Source organism: Onychostruthus taczanowskii, unplaced genomic scaffold, assembly GCF_017590055.1.
Source record: "Onychostruthus taczanowskii isolate IOZ18803 unplaced genomic scaffold, ASM1759005v1 scaffold29, whole genome shotgun sequence".
Classification (NCBI taxonomy): Eukaryota; Metazoa; Chordata; class Aves; order Passeriformes; family Passeridae; genus Onychostruthus; species Onychostruthus taczanowskii.
Genome location: NW_024500239.1, coordinates 6,915,289 through 6,942,136, shown reverse-complemented (window position 1 = coordinate 6,942,136; position 26,848 = coordinate 6,915,289). Strand labels below are relative to the sequence as shown.

Here is a 26,848-nt window from a genome sequence, read left to right as displayed (position 1 = left end):
GGGAAAATTGCTAGATCTTATTGAGTAAACTGATCTGTTGAGAGCCCTTAATTCCTCAGTTTATTCTTAGCCTTAGCTAGTAAATAAGTGCCACCTTGTACAGTGTTAACCGTCTCATTTGACACATAAGCAGTCCTCTTAATTATTCAGTGCCTTGTTTATTGATATTTCCCTCAAAACTCAGTTTGACCAGTACAGAATGGGTTGGGGTGGGGGCTTTGTTTGTTTTTTCCTAACTAGCTTGGTCACACCTCACAAATTCTTGATGGTGGTCAACTGTAGCTGCTGAAATGCCTAAACCTTCCTCAGGCTGTCAAAATCAATCAGCTTGACATATCCCTGCCTCACTCCTGTCTGTGCTGACCCGCTGTGGTTTCTGTCCTGTGAGTGCCCTGTGCCACCATGCCTGGCTCCTGTCTGTGAAGGCTTCCTCCTCCTTCACAGAGATTGGACAAGGTGGCAGCCACTCTGAACTGCTGCATTTCCAGTGTCCAAAACTCCCACTTTGCTAAAGGCCTTGCAGAGATCAGGCAAGGACAATATGGTATTCAAAAGAATTTACCCCTTGGTGGGATTCTAATGTCTAGTATTCATCTTCAGTGATTGGGATAACTTTTCAAGATCTCTAATTTTCAGATGTATTAAATAGTAAATTACTTCTGAGCTGGAAGTTTTATGACCTGTGAATTGGAGATTTGCTGTTGGCCACACTTAACTGAAAGTACTGAGACACGAGCTTGTTTAGGCTGGTAAATACATAGCTGCTGCCTCACCAACTGGTGACATTATTTCCTTCTGGATATTCCCTGTTGGCCTGCAAGTTGCTGCCAAGGTATATAGAGTGACTCACTCCTTGCAGTGCTTCCAAGATGGAAATTCTAAAGAGTAAGCTTGGAGGTGACAAAAGTAATATATTTTTACTTGTTAGGCTAGGGGTGAGCCCAAAGGGGATACATTCATATCCAGTAACTCCTCAGCTAGTGACTACCTTTGCTTACCAAGTGGATTTTTGTGAGGCTGGCTTTCTGTTTGGGAAATTCGCTCCGTCAGGCTTGTAGTTTTAGGGAGGATTTTATGTTGCTCTTTGGCAGAAAGCTCCCATTGTGAAGGAGCTCGGGCTGACGCTGCACAACATGAGGAGTCTCCTACGCAGCATCCTCCCACAGCCTGCCAGCCCGAGAGCACAGCGCTGGTCCTCTGCGGAGCAGCGCGGAGAGCGCTGGGAGCTATTGGCTAACGTGATTATGAAGTTAGGAATCTCCTCCTCACTTCCTGTGGGCTGTGTAACACAAGAGCAAGACTTTTTAATTAACACAACAATCTGAAGCGAGCAAAAGAGCAGAGCTCAGCTAAAACAGTTTTCCCAGCTGTTTGGGCAAGCAGATGATGTGAAATCTGGCATGTTAACTTTACATTGGCCTTTGACTGATCTGACATGAGAGGCATAAAGCCAAACAGGACAGTGGTGCTTTCCCAGGAGAAATGTGTGTTACAAATGAGATTCTCCCTTCTATTGACTGGCTTTTTTTATCTGTGATGCCTAGCTGGTCTTGAATGCCTCACCACTCTTTCACTATACTTCAGGTAGTCTTAGTATCAGGATTGTCCAGATTTTTTTTTTCCTACAGACAAGCAGATAATTCATAGCCACAGCCCTTTTATTTCTTAAACTTTCAGTACTGTATCTGTGTACTTAAAAGTGGAGAGTAAGAGTTCAAGTGGATTCCTTTCAACTAACATATCATTTGATTTGCCATGGTCAAAGGCCTGACTTGTGTGAAATTAGTTGATACAGACAACGGCAAGATGAGTTTTAGCATGGTGATGTGGTTAAATTGCATCCACGCAGAAGGAAAAACTTAAGCTGAGCAGATAAATACAATCTGCCTGGGTAAGGAAAAGGAGCCCAGAAAAAAAAAATTCTACTTCTGTTTTGTTTTATTTTATTTTTTCTCACTGCAGCTCCCTGAATTAATGTGGTGTTAGCTGCTGAGCTAAGGACAGGTGTCTAACTTTGGAACTTGTTTAACCTGTCTCTTTGACGCTCTCTATCTGTCCTTCAGCATGGGAGGAAGCTCTGGGATCTTCCTGGTGTTTGCAGGAGGTACCCTGTGCTGATGCTTGTACAGAACAAAAAGGCGCTGCGCTTTGGTTTTTGGCCACCTTAAAACATGTCCATAACACTTAACATAAGCACAAAGAAAACTTCCTTAACCCTAAGAGTGAGTTGTTGGTTCTTAATGTTCTACATCTTAATCTCTTCACTGCAGTTGCAAAACTTTGTCAAGCTGGTAAACTGTAAATAAGATGTTCCATTAGCTTGTGTGTTACTAAAATATGGCACAACTTAGTGCTGAGTGTTTGTATCCCCCCACCAAGAGCACCTTAGCAAGAAAGCATTTTAATCACATCAACGTCTGAGCCATTGTTTTGTTTTATATAGTTATTTGTCTTCACTTTTCATGTCCTTGGAATGCTTTTCTTCTGAAGATGGAACACATCATTGAATAAATATTCTTGTCTTGGTCACCATTTGGCTCCTGTTGTGGGAATTTAGTATGCCTTTAGTAATACTGCCTGATCGTATTATTAAAGATCTTGCCCATTCCTGATGCTGTCTAGCAATTTAAGTGAGGTGAGGAAAGATAGAAAAGGGACACTAGGCTTTTGTCTAAAGAAAGCAGAAGGTGGTTTTAATTCATTTTTGTTTCATATGGGAGGTGAAGATGTGATCTGGCTGCTCACGGGTAAAACCTCAAGGGACTGAAAGTGGAGAAAGGTCTTAGAAGCAGACACAAGAAGTGGTGAGCCAAGGTTACTGGTAGCAGTTCACTGTCTGTGGGCTGGGACACAGCTTGTGTCGAAGCTTGTCAGCTCAGCAAGCACTTGCCTTTTGTAAGGAGAGGATGCTTCTGTTGAAAGCATTCTTGGAAACAAACTATGCAGTGTAATGAAAATAAGTCCTAACATACCTCATCTGTTCTTTCCTGCCTTTGAACCCTGTAAATCCCTCCTCTTTCCTTTAAAGCTGCTGGGCTTTGCATAACCTCTGATGTATTCTCCAGGTTTTTAGTTCAACCATTTTAATGGGAGCTTAGTCTCCTGTGAACAGTAAACTTTTATTTTTAGCATTTCAGGATTCACAGATGAAAAGGACTTTATGTAATTAGTTTTCTTATGTGGGATGCTTTTCTTTAAGGTGTCTTTTCTGGAACTTGAAATGGTAGTAAATCAGGAGGAGCAATTCCACACTAAGGAGTTGTACAGCAGTAGTCTGGCCACAATTTAATTTTACAGCTACAGTAAAATTCATGTCCTAACATAGTTTGTGCACTTAGAGCAGGGATCAGGCTATGAAGGCTGTATGTTCTGTCAGGTAGGTGTCTGCCCCTACCCCCTAACAATCAACAGGCAAATGTGGTGATGACTCAGTGTTGTTATCTCTTGTGTAACAGGAAAACTGAGATCATTAAGGGAATTCCCAGTGGCATGAATACTGGGTGTACCCGTGGCATTGGAACCTCCGTTCATTGTGGCAGGAGATTGTTAGCAACAGAGATGAGGGCTGAACGGGAGTAGTGTCTGTGTTTAGCATTTCTGGGGCAGCCGTGCCAGTCAGACCATGAGCAGAAGCGCCATCACTTGCTGCTGCTACTGGCAGAGTTATGCTTTCATTAAAAAAAAAACAAAAAACTTGTTTGGGTAGAAGCTGTATGTCTGTATTTCTGTGTTTGGTGTAACTTTGCTGGTGAAATACATGGAGTAACTGGTGCTCCCATGAGACATGTCAATGCTCACATCTGCCAACACTGATACTCATTAAGAAGGCAGAATGGTTGCATGAGGACTGAACTATATTTAGTAAATAAAGAAATTTATTTTAAATAAATAAATAAATTTGAGCCAGTAAATGTCAGCTTGACTTGCCATGTGTCATGTTTTGTTCTGATATCGTGGAACCTGATCTAATTCTTTAATTTCTGAATAATCGCTTCCTGTCTGCCACTCCCTTGTTTGTATCATGTGGCTCATAGGAAGAAGCACTTTTTTAAAGGAAAAAGTGCACCAGCCACGAGCTTACCACACTCACACAGTGATGGAGCATCTCAAAAGTGGGAAGAAGCCAGGTTTTAAGCAGTGTAAACATAGGTGGTGTACGTGGGATTTTTTTTTTCTCCCATTTGTTTTTTCAGTGTTGCAGATCAGTGCTTAATGTTCTAGGAAAAGAGAAACTTCACAGTCCAGTCAGTGGTCATCGTGGGATAAGCCCCTCAAGTATGCAGGTGCTGTAAGTGTCAGCAGATCTTGGGGGGAGTCTCCTCAGGTGGAAAGTTTGCCCAAGCTGCAGCCTTTAATTACTTTGTGTACCTAATTGGGTATGGAGCTGTAGCCAGTGATGGAGAAAGGAATACAGCATTGTAAAAATGTTACAGAAATCACTTAGCCAGTAACTCTACACAGCTGATCCTTCTGCCTGAATCACCATGATCCTTTAAGCTGCTTCTAAGGAAAACATGCACTTTACTGACAGAATTGGGGATGAGAGTTAAGGGCCTCTTGCTTTCTGATGATGACTGGAAAAGATTTGTGCTAATCTAACATTAAAAGTAACAAGTTGATTTTGTTTTAAGCAGTGTAAGCCATGATTCTTGTATGTTAGGCAAGGCCTCATTTCTGTTTTGAGGACAAGGGGTGGGGACATAGCTGTAACCCTCTTCCTTCATGGTGTTAAGGCACCAAAGGAAATGAGATGATGTGCTGCTGAAGCCCAGGTAAGGGCCACCATTGCAGCAGGGTTTATGGGAGCCACATAGAAATGTGCCATGTATGTGTACGAGTGTGAAGACCACAGGGATTATGATAAATATCACACTGAGAGCCTGAGAGATCAAGTTTTTTGTCTTTAAATATCTACTGCTGTACTGGGAAAAAAAAAAAAAAGTATTATGGAGCCTCTCCCTCCACCAAGATGGCCAGCATGTCCTCGGCTCTGTAGGGAGGCTGTATGTGAGGCAGAGACAGGCAGCCCTCCTTGGACTGACTTTTTTTTTCTTAGCTTGTGGGCAGGGGCTCAGGGCACACCAGTAGCAGTGTTCAGCTGCGGGCAGTTGTGCACTGGGGATGGGGTTGGCATTTTGTTTCCCAAATGGGAAGCTCTTCCCAGCCTCTCTCTCTGTAGAGCAGATTGGCTCTGCACTGCCCGGCACAAGGCTGGGCCACTGCCGGAGTGACTGAGCTCTAGAAAAGCCTCCTTTGCTTCTGCTCTCATGATCATTCAGGAAAATTCTGACTTTGCACTCTGCAGGCAGCTTTTACTGCTTTGCAACCTGTCCTCAGGAAAGAAGGCTTCCTGAGGACAGGCTTTTGCTTTGTGTATAACCGGGAAGAAGATGATTCCTATTTGTGAGGTGAGCAGCCATGTCCTGTGGAGGTGGAAGAGTGCTGGCAACTTGGGGAAGTGTTACAGATGCAGTTTGAATTATAATAGACTGGGCCCTTGACCTTGCTTCTCCTCTTTCTGCATTAGAAAACCAAACCTTAAATATATTTATATAGTAGGTGTCTGCAACTGCTTTTCTGCTTTGCACTGCCGCAGCACTTTGAGGTTGCTCCTCCATTGTCCCCCACCATCTGAGGAGCCCACGATTTTGCTTCACTTGCTGATGCTCCTTTCCAGTGCCGTCATCTCCGTGCAGGACGCGCGGGATTGCGCTGGCTGGACTCCTTGGCGTGGATGATGACTGGCTCAGACCTGCTTCTGCCAGGGCTCCGTGCCGCTCCTGCCCGCGGGCCTGCTCCTGCCTGCCCCGGCCTGCTCCAGCGTGGGGAACGGGGGGCTGGAAGACGTGTCTCTGCAGGGGAAAGCATGTCTGCTGCCCCGCCAGAACACGGGAGATAAGCTGTCTGGGATTCCCACAGTCCCACCAGCCAGGAGGGCATCCCGGTGCATCCGGGAGGCCGCAGGTGGAGGCAGGAGCCTGCCAGTGCCGTAGGGCCCGGGGCATCCGGGGCAGCGGCTGTGCGGGGCTGATGAGGCGGTGCAGCTGTCGGCGCTGGCCACCACCGCTGTTTGTCTTGTGACTAACCTGACTGCAGCCAGCAAAGTTTGGGAGACTCCCAGAGGTCGTGACTTGAAAGACAAGTGTTGTAATTAATTTCTTATGCCACGCTTGTTTTGAACCTTTTTAATTCCATGATAGGAGGCAGAGTCTGGACTTCATTTACAATCTGCTGGGTTGGAGGCAGGAACCAGAAAAGTGCTTTGAGAAGCACTGCAAATGTTTTTCTCTCCCTTCTCCCCCTTTGCAGGATGTATGTGGCATTATCACACCACGACAGTGAAGCTATAAAAACATTGTGTCCTTTTTTATGAAGGGAGAAAACACAATCTTAGAAAAATTTTTGACTGCATAAAATCACATCTTTCTCTGAGAAAGTCTGGTAGCAACTTCAGAACACTCCAGGATAAAGAGTGTGGAAGAGATTGACATTTATTTCTTTGAGACTTATCTTTCCATTAAATATGAACTTCTCCACAGTTTGGTGATTTTTTAAAAAAATTATTTTTACTGGGAATTTTGAAGAATAAGTGAAAAGGCACTTCCTAGCTTCCCTGTCTGAACTAGCTTGGGATGAATAAGGTGTTACTCAGCAAAAGAATGCGTGAGAAAGAATTACTTCAGAGTAGAAAACAGTCTTTTTAGTAGTATCCTTGTTTGTCACAGATTTAATGTTTGTAACCTTTGAGTGTCTCTATTGCCACCTTTGAATAAGTGCTCCCAGTTCTGGGATATCTGTTCTTTCCAAGAAGGAAAACTGCTTGCATGCTACAGAAACATGCTTAGCAGGTAGCTGAGCACGGGGGCAATAAAAGAATCTTGATCGCTATCAGTTTTGCTTTTAGCTATGGAGGGAGGATCATCGTAGACTGGAGAGGAGAGCACTTGGCAGAGAAGGTGTGCATGAGTGGCAGACAGTAGCAGAAGGGAGTGTGAAGTACCACACTGGCTTTGGGTTCCCTCGGGTGAGCCACAAGTGTGTTAGCTGGGTAACAGAGATCCTGCCTTCCTCACCTCTGCTGGCTGTTGAAATGATCTTTGATACTGATCAAGTTACCTCTGAACAGAGAAAAAGGCTGTCTTTTAATATTTTTGTCCGTAGGATGATGGTTCTGATCAGGTTCAGTATTGCAGCCCTTAAAAATAACTTCTTTTTACCTATGCCTGTGTAAATAGTCTCATCATGTACATAGACCACCTTCATGTGGTGCTGCCTGATATTGTGCTGCCTTTTCAAGCTACATTTGAAGCTTCTCCTGAGACTAGTATGAGACAAAAGCTTTGTTTCTTTTCAGAGGTATAAAATTCGTATTCTGAATTCATGTGATCCTGAGGTGAATTTATTTTTATTACTTGTGTTTTTTCCAAATATTGCAGCTGTGAAAAATAGAATTACATTCTCCTGAGTTTGCTCTTTGGCTCAATCTGTAAACATTTCATGCCTTCTACACTTCAGACTTGTGCAAGAAGTAATATTTTCTAGTACCAATTGGGAAATTGTTCAATATTCACTTGATAAAATTTACCACTTTTTGTGTCATTAATGAGATTTTTATTGTATCTGCACTGGCTAATAAGAGTTATTGTAGTTTCATCTCTCATTTTGTTTTGCATAACACATACACATTTTCTGTTGGAAAAAACTATTCCTTTAGTGCCTGTTTGAGGGAGCAAATGGTGTTCCCCTCAATTGCTTGATCTGAATGAATAGGACATAGTAGTTTGCAGTGTTTGCAGGTGAAAAATTGAGTGGTTGAAGTGGAATAATTAAGGGTTGCTTTTTAATAACTTTAAATCTTAACATTTATAATGATAACTTGCTGAATAGATTGTATGAAATTATCGGTTGGGGAGGGCAGTTTTGAGGGTGATTTTTTTTGTCGCCCCAAACATCTTTAAATAGCATTGATAGCCCTCCCATTTTGGTGCCATCAGCTGAATGACTATGTTGTTGCTGGGAGTTGTTGGATACACGGTGCTAGGCTTCTTTTGGCAGGCCAGCAGGAGAGCTGTTTACAGGTGATGCTGTTGCCCTCTGCATGCAGCACCGATCCACTACTGCTGCTGGGTGTCCTCACTGCTGACTGTCCTGGGAAGCCAGCTCACCATCAAAACCTCCCCGGGGCAGCACCTGTGACCTGGCATGAACATAATGATTGATATCTGAGAAGTGCAGCAGGATCATGACTCCTCCCAACTTCCGACTGACCTCCTGCAGGAAGTGGGAAAGATTAACTAATACTTTAAAAAAAAACTGGCAATGAAGCCAAAGCTCAAACCCCACAATTTTCTAGTGCTGCAGTAACATAATCTTGGGATAATGTGGTTTGTGGAAAGGAACAGTGGGAGAAAAGCTGTTGTTTCTGGGATGTTTTAGGATAGAAGAGAAGTCACATATCAAACTTAAGAGGAAGAAAACCCTGAAAATCCTAGTAATCACTATCTGCACTTCCACTGTAAAATTTGGAGTCCTGTAGTTGGCTTATGGGACAGTTTGGAAAGCTGGGTTTTGATATTTCTGAGGACAAGGATAACTTTGGGAGGTACATGCTTGGATGCTTATTTAGATGATGTAGTAGCACCCATCTCTTCCAAAGGCCTCGCTTCTTTCATGGGGCAAACTTGCAGGTCATGCTTCTGCTGCATTGAAGCAGGGCTGGGAGTCAAAAACAAGGGCCTCCTGCTGGGAAAGGAAGAGATTCAGCAAGGGAACAGTGGCCTCTGATGACAAGCAGTGAGAAGTGCAGGAGGCCATGCCAGCAGCACAGGCTAAATTCCCAAGGAATTGATTGTCTCCATCCTCAAGGCAACCAGCTTTAAAATGTTCTTTATACCTGTCTGACACTATAAAGAGACTGAGATTAATGCAATTCTAGTTTTGACTGCTGTAACATGCTAAACCTAAGAACAAAACAACATTTACCTTCTTGAAAGAAGGTAGGATATTACAAGTTTATAAACATGTTGGAAGTAGAGATACATTTGTATGATACATCTGTGTCAGGTTTTAATCCTAACCTACTAATGAATACTTCCTAAGTAGGAAGGCAAATGCATCTCCCTAGTGCTGACTGAATCACTGGAGAAAGAAGGTTGCCTTTTGCAAAACTGCAGTTTATTAGGCATAGTTCCTGCTTTAAGAGTCCTGTTGAATGTTAATATGATAAACTATAACATTTAGGTGGTCTTCTAAATGTTGATGAAATCATGTCCAGTTTCTTCTGATACAGTTATATGAGGGGAGAGAGGGAGTGAGTATCTGTGTGTGGGTCTGTGCATGTGTGGGATACATTAATTGTTTTTTGACAGAATAGCAGCTACAACTTCTTTACCTACAGTGTGGTTTTTTTTGGTTCACCCAGAGGTTGCTGGCAGCAGTATGGCTGGGGGTTTTCTTTAATACTCCTGCAACACATACAATGCAATGTTAGCATTGAGATAACCTTCTTTTTCCCGCCATTAAGTACTCCTTGATGAGCAGTATTGGCACTGGTTCTCCCCCCAAGTCATAGTTCATTTTGTATCTGTTTCCTCTTAAATCCCTTTGCATGCAGTCAGCCTTACAGGTCATAAAGGAGAGACTGCCAGCTTATTTGCTGTCTGATTGCTTTCACAAATGCTTCTGGTGTTGATCTTTCTGAGAAAATAGAAAGTGATTGCAGTTTCTGTCAAACATGGACAGTGTTTTGTAGCCGGGACACAGAAAGGTAGAAGGGTTAAACATGACAACATTCCCTTGAAGTGGCTTTATGACTGCTGCTAATTTGAACGCAGTAATAGAGATCTGTTGGATGGAGGGGTTACCCTTCACTATTAATGACTCATTGGCCTCCTTCCCAAGCTGCCTGAAGTGCCGCTCTCCCTAGTGGAAGTAATTTTGTCTTTGAAGTACTTTCCAGGGCTGTCAACTAACGTTCCACAGTTCCCAGAGGAAATAATAAGCCATGAGTGCATGTACACTGAAAATGTAGAGTCTGAAACGAACTGTTCCTATAGGAGCCTGGCAGTCTGCTTCTCTGTGGAATTCAGCTTGTTTATACAATCTTATCTGGCTAAGCTTTGGTATTTTATCTGGCAGGCAGTTCCTATGAAAAGCAGCTGTCCAAGCAGTGGGAGTGGTGCTCCTGGTGGTTTTTTCAGAAGGTCTATAATTTCTTGTTTCATGTAAATTACAGAAATACAATACTCTCTTGGCTACAACCAAATGCTCTAAGCAGTTTTCTTAGCCTTATAAATAGCCCTTTAGTAGGCTCTGCTGTATGTCCAGTGTGACTCAATGATAGGATTCATGATGCCCACTAGGAAGGTGTAAGGTATTCTGTAAAGCCACAGGATGACTACAGAATTGTTAGAAGAGCACCTCAAAGTTATAGGTTTTACAGGTATGTGTTTAACCACCACCATCACTTTTGACAAGAAAGTGAGCACGGTCTCCATCTCTGCATGAAGAGATCTGTACCTGTATCTTCTCTAACAGAAAGGTCCCTATGGGCAAGTAGGTCGTGACAATGATATTAAAAAAAACCCCAAAAAACTGAAAACACCCCACCAACCAAACACACAGTAACAGAAAACACTTCTGTGTTTGGTCGCCAAAATACTTCAGACTTTGTGTAACTCATTAATAGAGAAAATGTTTCTTCAAATGTACTGAAAGCTGCAGCTTTTGGGGAAAAGGTTTTGGCTGTTCAGTGCCTACAGAGGAGTTTGAGGTATTTTATGTGTAGCTTTGGGTTGCAGATTCAAGTAAGAAAGAATTGAAAAGGTCAGGAATTCTTCTCCAACTGTGGTAAATTATGTTCCTCATCTCTTTTTACAGGAACAGTATTTTCAGTCACAAGCAAATTATGGGCACAAGTAAAATTCAGTCCAAGTCTGTTAAAGTTTAGTGGTTATCCAGGATTATCCATCCAGTTCATAGTACATCTTATCTGAAAGTACTGCATCTTGTAGATTAAAATGATCCATGTAGTCTGATGTATTCCAAGAAATGAGGGACATGTTCAAGACCTAAAAGACTAATTCTCCCTCTGTCACCTGCATGTAAGTAACATTTAAGTCTGGCCTCCTTTGAGACATAAGAAAATATGAGACCCTGTAAGATTCAGTGCTTTAAGCGTTGTTCGGATATGCCATTTGATGCCGCTTCTCATGCTAGTATACATGCAGTGTTCTGTAGACCCCTTGTTCTGCAAAAGGGGAATTTGATATGGCAGCAAATGAAAAAAATGAGCTCTGTCTGGTTCCATATGGTACATTCTGGTCTTGCCTGAAATCTGGCATCAAGCACAGTCCATTTCTTAGCTGAAGTGGCATTCCTGCTTGCAGTCCTCTATGGTGAGAAACTCAAAACCTAACAAGTTGCTGACCTTCATTAAAAGAGTGTCATCGTAAATTATGCACTGATACAGTTTCCATTTCAGCCTGACACATGCGACCTGAGCAGTTTAGTATTGGTCACCTTTTTGTGACCATCCCATAGTTGATAAAATTGAATGATGGCTAACTGCTCTCAGTTCCCCTCTGAAGAAGGAAGTTTTATTTTCATTGTGGTAGGGATTGATGACTTTCTGCTGCCACAGCAACAGCTAATGATGTTAAATTTCAGTTGACATACTTTGCTTTATTCCTGCAGCAAGAGTAGCGGTTCTAAATAATATTAAGGGTGTAGCTGTTTTGTTCTACACGTTTGTTTTGTTTTCTTTTATTGTTTTTTTTTTATTTTTTATTTATTTTAAAGTTATGTCTTAAGCAAATGTAACCACTAGAGAGCAGGTTATCTTGAATTCAAGTAATGTAATAATCCCTGTATTGTCAAAGACCATGTATTCTGAACTTCAAATTTTTTTTTCAAGAAAATAAAGTTAGTATTTTTTCTTAAAAACTCTTCAAATTAGCCAAATTTCTCCAACCTGTAATAGCTTTTAAGAGTTTTTATGTGTTACAATTAGATTTCGTCTTCCTCATATAAAACCCCATTTATAGTCAGAGTTGGAAACTACTGCTTGGCACTGTTTTAAAAACAAAAACTCCAGTCATCAGCAGGATATGGAGTTAATTTTTTAACATGGTCCAGCCCTGTAATACTAAATCCTAGTACAGTCAGTGAAGGTAACCTGCATCACTTGTAATGTAATCCTTGCTCATGCCTGCTTTGTGTTTGGAGGAAAAAGTTAGCATTTTTGTGGTGAGATGGGCTTTTTGTTATTAAAGGGGGTGGTTGTTTTGAAGCTGTTCAGAGGTTAGGAATGCTGGCAATCATCTGGGGAGACTGGTTAGTGGGTTGAGCACAGGTGAGGAGGTCACAGGCACAAAACAACCACTTCTTTTGTGCCAGTGCCCTGCTGGTGGTTCAGCTCAAGGGAGATGCTTCAGAAATTACTTATGTGTTAGGAGGGCCATCATACTTCTGTGACTTTGCTACTTTATCATCGCAAACTTGCATGTTGTGAGAATTAACTCTCTAGGTTGTTTTTAATTTAAGGGAAAGAAAGCAGTTTCAACCAAACAGTTGTCAACAAATATTCACAGACTAATTATTTGGTAAAAATTTTGCAAGTTTGCTTTAAAGTAATTAAGTATTAATATACTTACAGAGAGAGAGAGGGAGGTAACAGCTATCTGCCTGCTTCCAGGGGATAGGTGGCTAACCAGGGCATGTGTTTCATTTTACCTGCAGTGCAATGAACTGTACTGACCTGTCTAATTTTCTGAGTCTTTAAAGAATGCAGGTTTTGTTTTGTTTTTGTTTTATTTTGCCAGTACTCCTAGAGACAGTCTTAAATGCACAAACCCATGTGTAATTTTAATTGTCATCTTGAACTGAAAATTTGTGATAAAGGTTCTTTTGGACCTTAAGGCACAGCAGTACTGTTCTACAGCACTGTATTTCAAGTAAGGAAGAATTTGGATTCTAGAAGCCTCAAGCTGTGTTCATAGGACTGTCACAGAAATTTATCAGTGAATTGTGGGGGTGAGCTGGGTACACTGCTGGACACTGTGGTGATGAAAGATAACTCTTGTACACCCATACTTTACAAGGAAATATATTTGTTGTGAACCTTTGGAATCATCCATCAGAAATAGCTGAATGTATATGGTGATCTTGTTGATGGAAGAAGAGGAATAATGACCTGGCTTTGGCTGCATTAATTGGCTACTGTACTCAAAAGAGTAGTCACTGCACTGACTGTTCACCAGGTGGACTTGAGAAGGTGCCATCTCTCCATAGTCACTGTTTTGGCTGTGAATACCCTTCCAAAAACCAGCTGGATTTGGGTGATTTTAAGGACTTCCAATCCTCTGCCTCACTGGTCTAAATAACACAATAGGGCCTGTGAAGCTCGTACAGCTCTGAACATCCTGGGAAGAGAGAGAAGAGGTGAATGTGAAGTTAACAGACTTGTCAAAGGAATATCTTTATTTCTCAGAAACTTTTTCTTCAGGATGACCTTCCAGATGCCTTGTGATGTCCTCAGGCTTACTACAGCCAGTGTAAATAAGTCATAGGAGAATGCAGAAATAATATTTCTGAAGTCTTCAAATTATTTTTTTCCAGCCCAAAGGACTATGTAGGATCACTGTATAACTCAGACTGGAAGGGGCCACCTCTGGAGCCCCTAATCTAACACCCTGCTCTGAGGAGGCTCAGTTAGGTCAGGTTGCTACTGACTACTTTTTTTTTAAGTGTCCTTTAATTAGTGTAACTTAATGTCACTTAATTGGAGTCTGTCAATAATACATCTTGAAAGAGGACTTGAAAATGAAACCTTGCAAGACATAAAAATGCAATCATAAGCTTGTTTTTACTAACACTCTTTTCCCTCCTCCAGCCTTTATCAGGTCTTGTCTTACTCTTTCAAACATTGCTATGCAAGGTTAATTTGTCAGAGAAGCAATTTTCTTAGGGGCAGTTCTGTAATTGTACTTTTTATGGTACTGCTCATCTTCAACAGGAGAATAAACTGAAAGTCTGTTAGTTTATCTGAAAAGTATGCTTAAACTCCTGGTGAAATAACTTTCCATCTAGTACATGGTTCATGTCTAAAATATGCACAGTATTTTTATTGTGAGATGCAGTGATGCAATTTGTACACTAACAACTTCATGACTTAAGTATTTTTTATGCAAAACACAACATGAACTTCCTATGTGTAATAACTTAGTTCACTTGGATGAATTAAAGGTGATCACGTTTCACATGCCCTTGAGATAACTGCCACAGACACTGAAATATTTAAACAATCCCTTAAAATGCAGAGCCCAGAAAGGCATTTTCCTGTGAATCTTGCTCTCAAGGCAGGAGTATGGGTGTGAATCCATGTCCATTCTGTGATCCTTTAGCATACAGACTAAGCAGAGGAGTTTCCTTCTACCTGCTTCTATTTCTGCCAGGCTGCATGCTTACACACTAACAAAACTCCCTTACTAGAAAAGCCTAGGCTGAAAACATATCTAACTATGCCTCTTGCACTCGTGCTTTCCTGTTTGTACCTAAGTTTAAGGCAGTCTATCGGGTATTAAAACACTCCCCAATTCAGACTTTTAGGTTAGGAATGCATGTATGCTCCTTGCCCACTTGGGAGGTGTGTGTAAGATTACAATCCAGCTCTGAAAATACGATCTCGCGTCTAAGATGGTGTATCAGGCTTCAGCAAGAAATTGCCTTCTGCACAGCTGACAAGAGTTAAGAATCAGAAGTCTCTTTTCTCCAAAACATGGAAGAAGTATGGGGAGTCATTTTAAACAATTAATTCATTCTGAGTGTTGTGCTGATGGACATAAAGTGATACAAAGATTGGAGTAAATGAAAGAATCAATTTGATTTTTCCCATATTAGTATTATTTTTTAAATATTATTATTATTTCCATATTGCTATTAGTGCCTTCACTGAACCAGTTGGAGGAGGAAAATGGCCTGCAGATTGAATTATTCTGTTTGATACATTGGTACTGTTTCTCTTTCAGATGAAGTGGACTACAGCAATTTCGGGACCAATACGCTGTCGAGGAAGAAGAAGGCTCTGGTGACACTGCGCAATGACAACCTCCGCCGGCGTCCCCACATCAACATTAGTATGCCTCATGATTTTAGACCAGTGTCTTCCATAATTGATGTGGACATTCTCCCCGAAACACACAGGAGAGTGAGGCTGTATCGACACGGCTGTGAGAAACCCTTGGGGTTTTACATTCGCGATGGCACCAGTGTAAGGGTGACTCCTCACGGACTGGAAAAAGTTCCCGGTATCTTCATCTCCCGTATGGTTCCTGGTGGCTTGGCAGAGAGCACAGGCTTGCTGGCTGTGAATGACGAAGTCCTGGAAGTCAATGGCATTGAAGTAGCAGGAAAGACTCTTGACCAAGTCACAGACATGATGATTGCCAACAGCCATAATCTCATTATCACGGTCAAGCCCGCAAACCAGAGGAACAATATTATTCGGAGCAGTAGGATGTCTGGTAGCTCTGGCCAGTCTACAGACAGCACTGCGAGTCACCATAGCTTGCCTACACCCCACGTGCTGCAGAACTTCCACCCTGATGAAATGGAGAGTGACGAAGAGGCTGACATTGTCATCGAGGGTGGTCTGGAGCCACAGCACATTCCTAAACTGCACAGCCTTACTTCCAGTAGCCTCTCTCGAATCAATGGCAGCAGCCTTAGCCACAGACTTCAAAGGGACCTGATGCTCAACAGCAGTTCTGGCCGAGAAAGCAATGGCAACATCCACAAATTACTCAGTTCCTTAAAAACTGATCCCCGACACAGTCTGGTTATCCCCAGAGGAGGTATCGAGGAGGACGGAACAGTCATTACACTTTAGTAGCAATTTCTGCAATTCTCCTTACAGTCTTAAGTGCCAATTGGGACAATCGACTTGTGCAACACGTGCACGAAACAGGGAGCTGACATTCTCACAGACCTCATGGGTGCAGAAAATTGTTGCTTTCTAGGAAATGTGACATCTGGAGTTAGACATAAAACTATCATGCACTGCAAAATTTGTCAGGAGAAAGCCAGAGTGCAAAACCTGGTTTATGTCCCAGCCCTGAAGTGAGAACACAAATTTGTTTTAGTTGGTATAAACCTAAGCAGTCTTACAGGCTACCCATGGCAGTGTTGTATACTTGGGTTTGGAAGCATGGGTAGACATATTTATACATGCATATATATTAATTAGATTTTAATAGTAACAGACATGTCTATTTGAAGTGGAATCTGGTTTTCTTCTAATACCAGCTAAGGAGAGAGTGCTTCTTAATAGCTATCCCATCTTCTTCTGTTACATACAGCCCTTCTGCCGACTTGTTTACACTGTCTTTTCAGCGTTATGTCTAATCCAGACGAGCTCTGTAAAAGCAGCCGTTTCTTATTCCGGTGGTAACAGCGCTCGGGAGACGCTGCAGACTCATTTTCCAAAGGAAACGATAGAAATCCATATCCATGCAAACCCGCGTGTTTCCCGCGGCTGCCTGGCCATGGGCGCCACCTGCCGGCCGGCGGGGGCAGCGCCGCTGCCTTCCTGTATTCTCCTACGTATTTATTAGATGATACCTCCTTTTTTTGGTTTGTTTGGGTTTTTTTTTTTCACCCTTCCCGCATCATCTCTGGTTTTTTTAAAAACATTGGTTCATGTGAGTTTTTAGGTGTGCAAGCCTCAGTGCTGACACAGGTCCTTGCTGTACCTTTGGGGCAACCCAAATCCACAAGGTTTTTCCTTGACAAGAGGTTGCCCTGCGGAGGGGAGGGCTGCTGACTGACTCTCAAGCCTAACTTAGAATAGTTCTGTTATTTTTTGACTCCTCCAGTAATAAAGCTTAATGTCTACACAGGACTTTTACAAAGTTAAAATATACTGGATAATTGTGAAGGTCAGACACCGTTGCTGGGTGGCCAGGTAGCTAGTGCGTGACCAGTGACTGTTGAGTCAGTACCTGTCTGCTTCTGGAAACACCATGAGTTTATGAAAGTGGTCTAATCTAAAATATTTTGTTGTATCTTGATCAGTGTAAGGAACAAAATATAAATGTTTTAAAATGTATTTTTCTACTTTTAGCTTGTGTCATTTGCTCTTTGTTTTTAACTTTGTAGTACATTAAAGCTTTTTTTTTGTATGGTGGAATAGACATTTCTTAAATATTTTATGAATATGAAAATTCAGGAGTCTTGGTTTGGAAAAATTACATTCCATTTTGGAATCTGTAATGGCTGGAAAAAGGATGTGTGGACTAATTAATTGTCACTAATTTAGAATACCTGTGGAACAACCAGTCTTCTGCTCATGGTTAAATATCTTTGGGACATTGAACTTAGTTTATTTCTTTTAGATTTGCTTTAAGAGTTTATTTTAAAAGTCTTTCACTTACTCTAATTAAAACTTTTCTAGGTATCAAAGCAGCTATAGAGCTGTACTTATTTTTCCCAGCACAGTAAGAATAGAACGTTGATCCTGTTCGTCTTAAAACTGTGTTTGTACTTGACCAAAGGTTTTCACTAAAAAAAAAATAAATCTGATTATTGGTGCAGTAAAACAAATGAATAGCTGGATATGCTTCAGTCAATCAGACCATCTTATCCGGAAAAACTTGTTACACCTTAAATACGACTACTTTATGAATAAGTGGATTTGTCTGGCTGAAGTTACTCATTTTACCTTAGTTAACTGATGAAAATGTGACCTTGTCTGCAATAAAATGTTCGCTGTCTTACTTCTACTCGGTATTTTCTCCCCGTTCCTCAAGCATTTTATATGGAAGTATCTCCCCTCCCTATGAAAACAAGGTATCCAGTTTGGGTGCCTCTTCAACCATGCAACTATTTTAGTGCAGTATCTTTTCTCAGTGCTGCTTTTACTAGATTCCTGTTACTCTCATTTCCACGGGAACCAAGTAGCTTCCTACCCTCCTCACAGCATGGCCTGCTGCAGACCTCTGGGCTTTGAGGGGCTCCATGGAAAGAGGCCAGGATACCTCTGATGGCCACTCTGCACCCCTCTGCCCGCAGCCTGCTGGCTGGCACTGCCCATGGAAAGCGTCCTGGTACAATCTGTCCAAACTTTCCACCCCATTCATCGCAGGAGGGAGGAAGCGTAAGTTGTTTCACACACAGGTACAAATTACAAACTGAGAACAGCCAGCTGCTGATGTGTCGGCCTTGGATCCAACACTTTGTGAAATAACTTTTAAGGCCTGCAACCATTTTGTGCAGCACCTTCATAGGGAAAATAAACACACACAACCCAGCTTCTATTTTGAGAGCCCCGTAACCGCAGGTGGAGCTATGTTGTACACTCGCAGTGAGCTCCCTTCCCCCCTCACGCCGTAACGGGAGGAATCCGCCTGGAAACGCGGCTGAGCCTCTCCCGTTTCGCGGGCCGGGGTCCCTTCGGGAGTGGGATTAAACTGCCGAGCGGGCTCTGAGGGTGTGTGGCTGAGGGAGCAGAGGCACGCCAGCCCTCGCTAAAGGCTACATTTTCCACAAACGCTCCCGCACACGGAGCCCCGTTCCTGTCCCTGCGCCAGGGCAGGGGCGGCTCGGAGGCGGCGGAGCCTGAAACTCCTCCAGCCAAGCGCGATTCCCTGCCCGCGCACCGGCGATGCGTGAGCTCCGCCCGCTCGCAGTGCCGGGGCCGGGCCGCTCCCGCCTCGCCTGCCGGCAGCGCGGCTGCGCCGGCCCGCCCGGTCATGTGAGGGGCGGCGCATCCCGGTGGGAGCGGGAGGTGGGATGGCGGCGATTGCCGGCGCTGGTGACCGGGCTGGAGCCGAGCTGCCGGACGCCTGCCCCGGCGCGGACAGCGGGAACGTGTCCCAGAGCCAAAGCAGAGCCTCCGGCCTCGGGGAAGCGGAGGACGAAGATGCCTCGGAGGCGTCGCTCAGCGCCACCGCCGCCGCCTACTCCGCGTACCTGCTCGCCGACCGCAGCCTCTTCAGCGAGCAGGTGGGCGAGGGACCGGGCCGGGGGTCCCGCACAGCTCCTGGGAACAGGGAAGGGCTGCCATGGGTGCCATGGGAGCGCAGCCCTCTGGAGCTGGACACGCTCCTGCGCTGGGGCTGTGCAGGACAGGACCTGCCGGGGGTCGCGTCCCTTGCGCCGAACAGAAGCCGAGAGAGGGAAAAGCCTGTGGGATTTCTGTGGGACTGGCTGTAGGCTGAGCGGTGTCTTGTTTGTGAGTACTCGGTGGTCTTGTTTGTGAGACTGGCCGGGGTTTTGTGAATGTGTGTGTGTGTTTTCAAGCACTTTAAGAGACCTCTGTTTTGCAGATAGAAAGCTTAGACAAGAGTCTAGAAGACTTACTGACCAGGGTGGATGAATTCGTAGGGATGCTGGATATGGTACGTATAACTTGGATGTGGTTGTTTTTGAAGTCAGATTAAACACAGTTTAATTGGGCTTTGTAAGTAAGACACGGAGAGAGAGAAGCCTTTAGTCTAGGCATGTTCCAGTATGAAAACACGTTTGATAATTAGATGACTTTTTTTGATAATCAGGTAACTCATGGATGAAAACTACCAAGCTTTCATGTCAGACCAAAATGTGTCCATATAGCTATACAATCATAGAATCATATAGAACTCGGGTTGGAAAAGACCTCTAAAATCATCAAATCCAACCATTAACCCAGCATTGCCATAATCATCCCTAAACCATGTCCCAAAGTGCCACATCTTCTAAATACCTTCACCACTTCCCTGGGCAGCCTGCTTAAATGCTTGACAACCCTTTCAGTGAAGAAATATTTTCTAACTGCCTATTTGTGTAGTTGTATTTGTATTCTTGTTTAAAAGAACAGTTTTCTATTCTGCTTATTCTTGAAAATATATAAAGACATCCTTTGTTGGTTTTATAATGAAACTATCTAATCTGAGTTGCCAAACCACCAAAGCTAGATTTGTCTTTAGGAGACCCTCTTTTCAGAAAGGCAGCTTTGTTTTCAGTTTTCTCATAGGGTTAGATGAGGGAATTGAATGGAAAGTTCCTGTAAGCTGTACTGGTAGATAGGCTGTCTTTTAAAGTGTAGCACGTATGGTTCTCCTGCACAACTCTGTTGTAGGTTTGGGATTTTTTTTAATACCAGTAAACTAAGATTTTTGTGGCCTGACTTTTTAACACACCTGAGGAAAAGTACAGGTAGTAAAACTTAAGACAAATTTTTTAGCTTAATATATTTATTTAGTGTGTCTTAGAAAATGTTGTATATCACTTCAGAAGAGGTTGTATTAGCCTACCTTTAATATAAGTATAAAGGTAAATATTAGTCTCTGCAAAATACATTTACTTCAGAGTTACTTAGAAACTATACAAAAAAGCTATAGTGTATTGATTTTAATCTAGTGTCTTTATACTAATTTATTCCAGTATTTTTAAACTCTAAATTTTTAGGCTGTTCATTGGAGCACAGTTCTATTTTCCAGAATAAAATCTACTAAATATTTTGTTTCATTCATTGATTTTTGTATTATTTCTTTGCATTGTCTTTAGATTCGAAGTGATTCCTCTCAAGTTGTCAATGAAAGTATACCTCAAATTTACACAAAAGCTACAGAGATGAGGCAGATATATAGGAAGATTGACAAACTAGAGGTATGTATTTGCTGTCCTCTAGATGCATTTTGTTTCCTAACAGAAGGAAAAATCAGTGTCTGCATGTTTGTGTGTGTATGTGTACACATGTGGAGTGAACTCAGGTGAGTTGTGCTCTCCATGTCCATGCTGGGTTCAGTACTTCAGGGTTAATAAAGAGGACTACATTTATGAAGAATTTCTGGGGACTGTGGGAATTCCAGATGTGTTTTAGATATTTTTGTAACATATTTAAAAAAAAAAAAAAAAAGAAATTGTTCATTGACTGTTTGAAGCAAGGCAGTTTTTTTGTGTTAGCTTTCAAAGTTTCAGAAACAAATAGAATGAGAGATCTCTTGATCCCTAATAAAACTTCAAGCCTGTGGTTCAGATCCTTGGTGTTTCTTTTGGTAGTAGAAAGGTAGGTAGTAGAAAGGCAGATTCTGAAAAATCCGAGTTAGTTATTTGAAAGGTAAGTTGGAAAAGGAAGATTATTTTATTATATTTTATCTGGTTTTCAGCCTTTTAAGTATCTCAAGTAATTTCTAGCATTAAAATGGACTTGTAGGCAGAAGGGAAATTGAGCATGAAGTTTTTCACTCCTCATTTAAGCCATGGATCTTTCACCACTGTTTTGCAATACACAGTCCTGTTTTATTTTGTTAGGGAAAGTGTCATATTTATTTTGGGTTTGTTTTTTTGTTTTTTTTTTTTTTTTGTACCAGGCTTTTGTGAAAATGATTGGGAATAGTGTAGCTGGACTGGAAGAACGGGTCATAAAGGCAGAAACAGACCTTGGAGCTTTTCCAAGCACGTTCAAGAAAATCTTGCACACAATCAGCATGCCATCCTTCCTTAATGTAAGTAAAGTTTTGCTGCCATGTGACCAGCTTAGTTGCTCTGCTTACTAGACCAGATGATTAAAATAATAATAAGTTTGCTGCACATGTGTATGAATGTAGCTGTACATTTTTAATATACTTTATTAGGTTTTTTACAGAGTTCTCAGGCTTCTTTAAAAAAAAGGGAAAAAAAACAAACTTAAACATTTAATTTCTTATAAGGATTTGTGTAACATTGCAAAATAGGGCTGAGCACACAAAGAAATGAATGTGAAGGACACAAACAAGCACATAATGAACACGAAGTACCTCTGATCTCTGGTGGTATGCAAAGCAAGTAGGAAGAGCCTGTACAGGTAACAGTGCTAAAGGATCCTTCTGCATTGATAGCATCACGACACAAATGTTACCAAAAAAGAAAATTAAAGCTAATCTGCACAGTATTTTTAAAATAAAGTTTATATTTGTATTCAGTCCACACAGTTGGATAATCGTGTTACCACCTTGGTAAGCTTTCTAAGGATGCAGTTTTCTCCATCTTTCCTTGTGGACTGTTCCTTTACAAAAGGCTTGAAGCACTCTCTCTGGTATATTTCAGAGATGCCTTACCTAACACCAAACTGGCATTGTGCCTGGGGTTCAAAATAATCTTTTGGTTAAAAAAAAAATCACCTGAATTCCTGATGCTTCTTGACATCACCTAGTAGTACACCATTTGTAAGTTCTACTCTTTTACATCTTGTCAACTCAAAGATTGTTTTATCTTTTAGTATATTCATTCTGTACTAACTCAGTTTTCTGTGTTCTGGTAAGAATGATGAAAAAAATAGCTTTATAGAAGGGGAGAGGAAGAAGGTTGTGGCTTTTTGAGGTATTTTTGTTCCTGCATCGTCCAAGCATATATGGCAGCAGAGAAAAATATATATAAGAAGAACATGTGTTGTCTTTTTAAGGCTCAGTTCAAGGTCTCTTTTACATCTTGTCAACTCAAAGATTGTTTTATCTTTTAGTATATTCATTCTGTACTAACTCAGTTTTCTGTGTTCTGGTAAGAATGATGAAAAAAATAGCTTTATAGAAGGGGAGAGGAAGAAGGTTGTGGCTTTTTGAGGTATTTTTGTTCCTGCATCGTCCAAGCATATATGGCAGCAGAGAAAAAAAATATATATAAAAAGAACATGTGTTGTCTTGTTAAGGCTCAGTTCAAGTGACTTGTTCTTCACTGCTGTTTACTGTGCAGTCTTTAAGTTAGTTAATTTCTCATCTCATTCCTTCATTTTCCTTGGTGTTTAAGTTTAGAGTTCTGTCAGTTTTTATTTTAAAAAACCCCTAAAAACAACAACACAAAGTTGCACTTTATGGGCCAGTTACAAAACAAAAACCCTGCACAAGTTGCCTTGAAGAATATTCAACAGTATTTTCCATTTTTTTTTTTCTATAAACAGTTATTAACCAAGGAATTACAGTCTTCACTTGAAAAGTTTGCTAGTTCAAAGAAAGTTTTGCTAGTTCGAAGTTTTTTAGTGTTGTATGGGAACACTTTGTCAAATTAGCACTTTTTCCACAATTTAAAAAGTAGAAAATCTTTCAACGTGTCAGGAGGGAGAACCTGGCATCTCCTGTGGTTTTTTAGTTTGATTATGGATAGCAATAAAATAACACTCAGAACTTACTGGCATTATTTGATTCACTAAAAGACAGGCTACTGTTCCTCGATGGTTCTGGGTGTTGCACAGTAAAATACCTACTTCCAGTAGTAAACACAAGCATGTGTGAATGAAAATGCCTATAGAGATTTCTCCACTTGCTTGATATTTAACTGGCTCAATACATCAGTGGTAAAATACATGTTTGGAAAAGAAGGTTATTCTGATGTCATGATTTTCACTGTAGCTGTAGTTCACATTTTACTGCTAGTTTTAATTTACTCAGGTACCCTCATTCTCTTCCCAATTAAATGTATCTGTTTTTTTACACAAAGGCTGTATTTTCTCTTTCTCAAGATGTGTATTTATAATCTCCCTTTCAGATTTTGCCCAAAGTTCTTCCCTTGTGAATACCAGGCAGTGTAAAGAACAGTAATATAAGGCTTCTAATATCGCTAAGAATGTAGACTCTCAAAAGGTAAAAACATCTGCTAAGCAGCTGCAAAAATAACTGATCATAAATGTGTGCTTAGGCAATTTTGGCTGCTGTGCCTGCCTATAAATTTCCTCACTGGATTGAAATTGCCCTCCTCTTGCACAGAGGCAAATACAGCATCTTAAATCCATGTCAAGAGTTACAGAAAACCTGTAACCTTGCTTGCAGGTTGTTATCTGAGGGGACAGTACAGACTAGGAAATTATTTTAAAAATCAGAAACTTTGATTTTGAAGGGGCCTTTTACATTTGACAAATTTTGTGATATGGAAACACTGATAACATACAGTGTTTATAGATCAGATCTTTGTTTATATTTTTTAATTTCATTGGAACTTGAATGGCAAAACAAACTTACAGAAATCAATGGCATTGTAATGTTAAAGACATAATTTAATATATCATCAGTTTTGTATATAGCAGGAGAATATGTACTTACTTCTTATGGAGTACAAGTATACAGCTCAACTGAATATTGAGAAATTTCCACTTTGTCTTGTAGGTATGGTTACTTACATCTTCATTTTGAGATTGTAAGACCGTTCTAAACTCCAAGACTATCAAACAATGATATTTGGTGTACTTTTAACTTTTATTATTGGTGAAGGCTAATTTCCTTATTCCAGACTGACAGGGCTCTACCAAATAGTTCATAAAAATCTTTTTATTAGTTGAAAAGAACTTTTAATGAGTGAAATATTGATTTCAAGCATTCTATTTAATGTCAGGCATTAAAAACACCCTGTGTCTGCGCTGTGTTGCAGCACTATGCACACGTAGCAAGGCTGACACAGTAGTCACTAGTGGTCCTTGATGTTGTCTCTTTCAGTGAGCCATTCGATACAGCAAAACATTGTACACTTAATATTTAAAAGAAACATGTACACCTTCCCTGAAAAACAGTTTAACAGTTCTTTTCTGGTCCACTACCAGATTATTTTTAACATTGTGTCATATGAAGAAGCTCAGCAGGAGCAGCAACCTTCTTGAAAGGATAATTTGCTAGGTGTGTTCCCGTAGGAAGACTTTTTGAGTAACTAAATGAGAACCTAGGCCCAGAGTTGACTCAATAAAGCGGCTGAGGAGAATTCGAAGGCTGGAGCAAAAAAGGTAAAGGTGTATGGCTTGGAAAGGATGAAGGTTACAGTGACTCTCCCATCAGCTGGATGGTATAGTTTGGCTCCTGCAGTGCTGGCATATTGTATGTGTTCCAGGACTGGGTCCTGTTTAGGTGCTGGAATGGCAAAGGTCAATGGCTGTGTCTCTTCACTAACATTAGGAACATGCCGGACTCATCTGAGCTATGATTAAGAATTCATTCAACTAAGGAGATAAGTTTTAAGGTGTTTCTTCTGTATTTTAGCTCTGCAGGCTTTGTTTTAGAATGCTTTATGAAGAAGGCGAAAAATAAACTTCTCTAATTTGCAGAAATCGTCTTCCTCACGACAGCAGCAGACCCTCTATGAACCTCCAGTCCTCTTCAAGACTGAAGACTATTTTCCATGTCTTAATGAAGCACCTTACTGATGATTTTTGCTTTGGGTTTGATATGAATCAGCCAGAATAGAGTGAGCCAAGTGAACAAAAGGAATGCCATCCTCAGAACAGCTGCATTTTCTAAGCACTATTGATGGCATATTGCCATTCTGATTCTCATTGTCTTCCTTCAGGCAATATTTTCAGGTAATCTTTCTTTGTGCACATTATTTCAAAAGCCTTCTTAAAACACCATGTAAATTTTCAGATTATTTTAGGGAAGGAATTTAAGAATATTTTTGCATTACATTTTTTTTTATAATGGAAATAATAGGAAACATACAATTGTATATAAGTTTTTTAACACATAAATATCTGTGCTGCTGCAAGTGTAAAATAGCTATACCACAAGGATGAGGGTTTATTTGTCTTTTTTCATAATGTGCTGATTGAGGTGAAAGAAAAACTATGCATAAGGTTTCACATCTATTCCAAGGTTTTAAGCCTGGTCCCTGCAGTTTGTACAGAGAAATGTACCACATTGGGGTGTACTTGTTGCAGGGGCAGGACATGGAATATCATCAAGAAATCAAGGACATGGCTCAATCTATGTGATGTAGTCCCAGTTCACAAAGCAAACATCCTGCCCCTGATGATCCTCAGATCACAGTGACCCAAGCTTTTAATTATTGCATCATTGTGTTGTTTGATGTGTAACCAGGTGGGCATGAAATAAATTTGTATATATATAGAGAGAGATCTAGATGTATAAAACCTGCTGTCAAAAAGAACAAGAATCTATGCTGGAGAGGGATGACCCTGGACTGAACCTCAGTCAGGCACCTGACCAGATTGCTTTTCCTTCACAACTCTCTGTGGATACTGAGCTTCCCATGCTGATTGCAATTTATATTATCAATAAACTAATAGCTGGCTAACCCCTGTTGTGGTCTTGCATTTCACCAGACAGTATTTACCAACCTAGCAGATGTTAATCATAAATTGATGTATTCCTCTGAACAAGTTTTACCTCTGCTGCTCTGTTGCCAGTGTAACTCACTAGAATACTCAAAATTAAGTATGGGAGGAATACTTTAGAGAAACAATATTTCTCTAGATTTCATGTTGCATGCACAAAGCAGGTATGAAGTTGTGGAGCAGAGATTATATATTAATAGATCCTGTCTCCAAAGACCAGCAGGGATTGAGTTCTAAACATCTTCAGTATCTGAAGCAACATTTATTAAAATTTAAAACAAAGATTTTCAAGTCAAAGTTAGTTGGCTCCAAAAGTAGTTCTAATGTAAAACTTACCTGAATTTTAACATAAGAAAATAATCACATAAACATGCAGAAAGAAACAGACATGACTTTGAAGCAGGGTTCCCCTCCCATCCTCCTTGTTTTCATAAAAAATTCATTATTCAGATGTTCCACTGGAGCAACGGTTGCATTTCTAAAAGGCTTGGTGCCTTTCAGTGTATGCATAAATATCTGATAAAATAACACAGTGTAGCAACAGAAGGCTACAGTCAAGTACTCTTAAACATACTAACACTGGTATATTAAAAAAAAAAAAAAAGTTATCTTTAGAGCAACTTTGTAATTAAATGAATCACCTTCTCAAATAACATTGTCCCCTGCTCTGTGGAGCTAAAATGCAATTCCTTTTAAACAGATGATGTTTGAAATTTTAATAAAGTTTTCAGCAAGTTTATACAGCTGAATATTTTCACACAATACTGTTCATATTAATAAGACTGAAAG

At 41.0% G+C, this 26,848-nt stretch overlaps 2 protein-coding genes across 2 annotated transcripts in view; both read left to right on the top strand.

The window, feature by feature from the left end:
* The window catches only part of PARD6G (par-6 family cell polarity regulator gamma), a 64,992-nt gene extending 47,221 nt beyond the window's left edge, over positions 1 to 17,771 (top strand). The window contains exon 3 of the mRNA XM_041408170.1: positions 15,027 to 17,771. Within this exon, the coding sequence (XP_041264104.1) occupies positions 15,027 to 15,886 (860 nt within the window). The 3' untranslated portion in view covers positions 15,887 to 17,771. The remainder of the gene's footprint in view (positions 1 to 15,026) is intronic.
* A 987-nt stretch (positions 17,772 to 18,758) lies between these two features.
* BLOC1S4 (biogenesis of lysosomal organelles complex 1 subunit 4) lies at positions 18,759 to 26,019 on the top strand. The gene is made up of 5 exons (XM_041408179.1): positions 18,759 to 18,999; positions 19,323 to 19,394; positions 20,542 to 20,643; positions 21,348 to 21,482; positions 25,034 to 26,019. Exons 1-5 carry the CDS (start codon positions 18,787 to 18,789, stop codon positions 25,130 to 25,132), a joined length of 621 nt encoding a protein of 206 aa, XP_041264113.1. The 5' UTR covers positions 18,759 to 18,786; the 3' UTR covers positions 25,133 to 26,019.
* Positions 26,020 to 26,848: the final 829 nt, after the last annotated feature.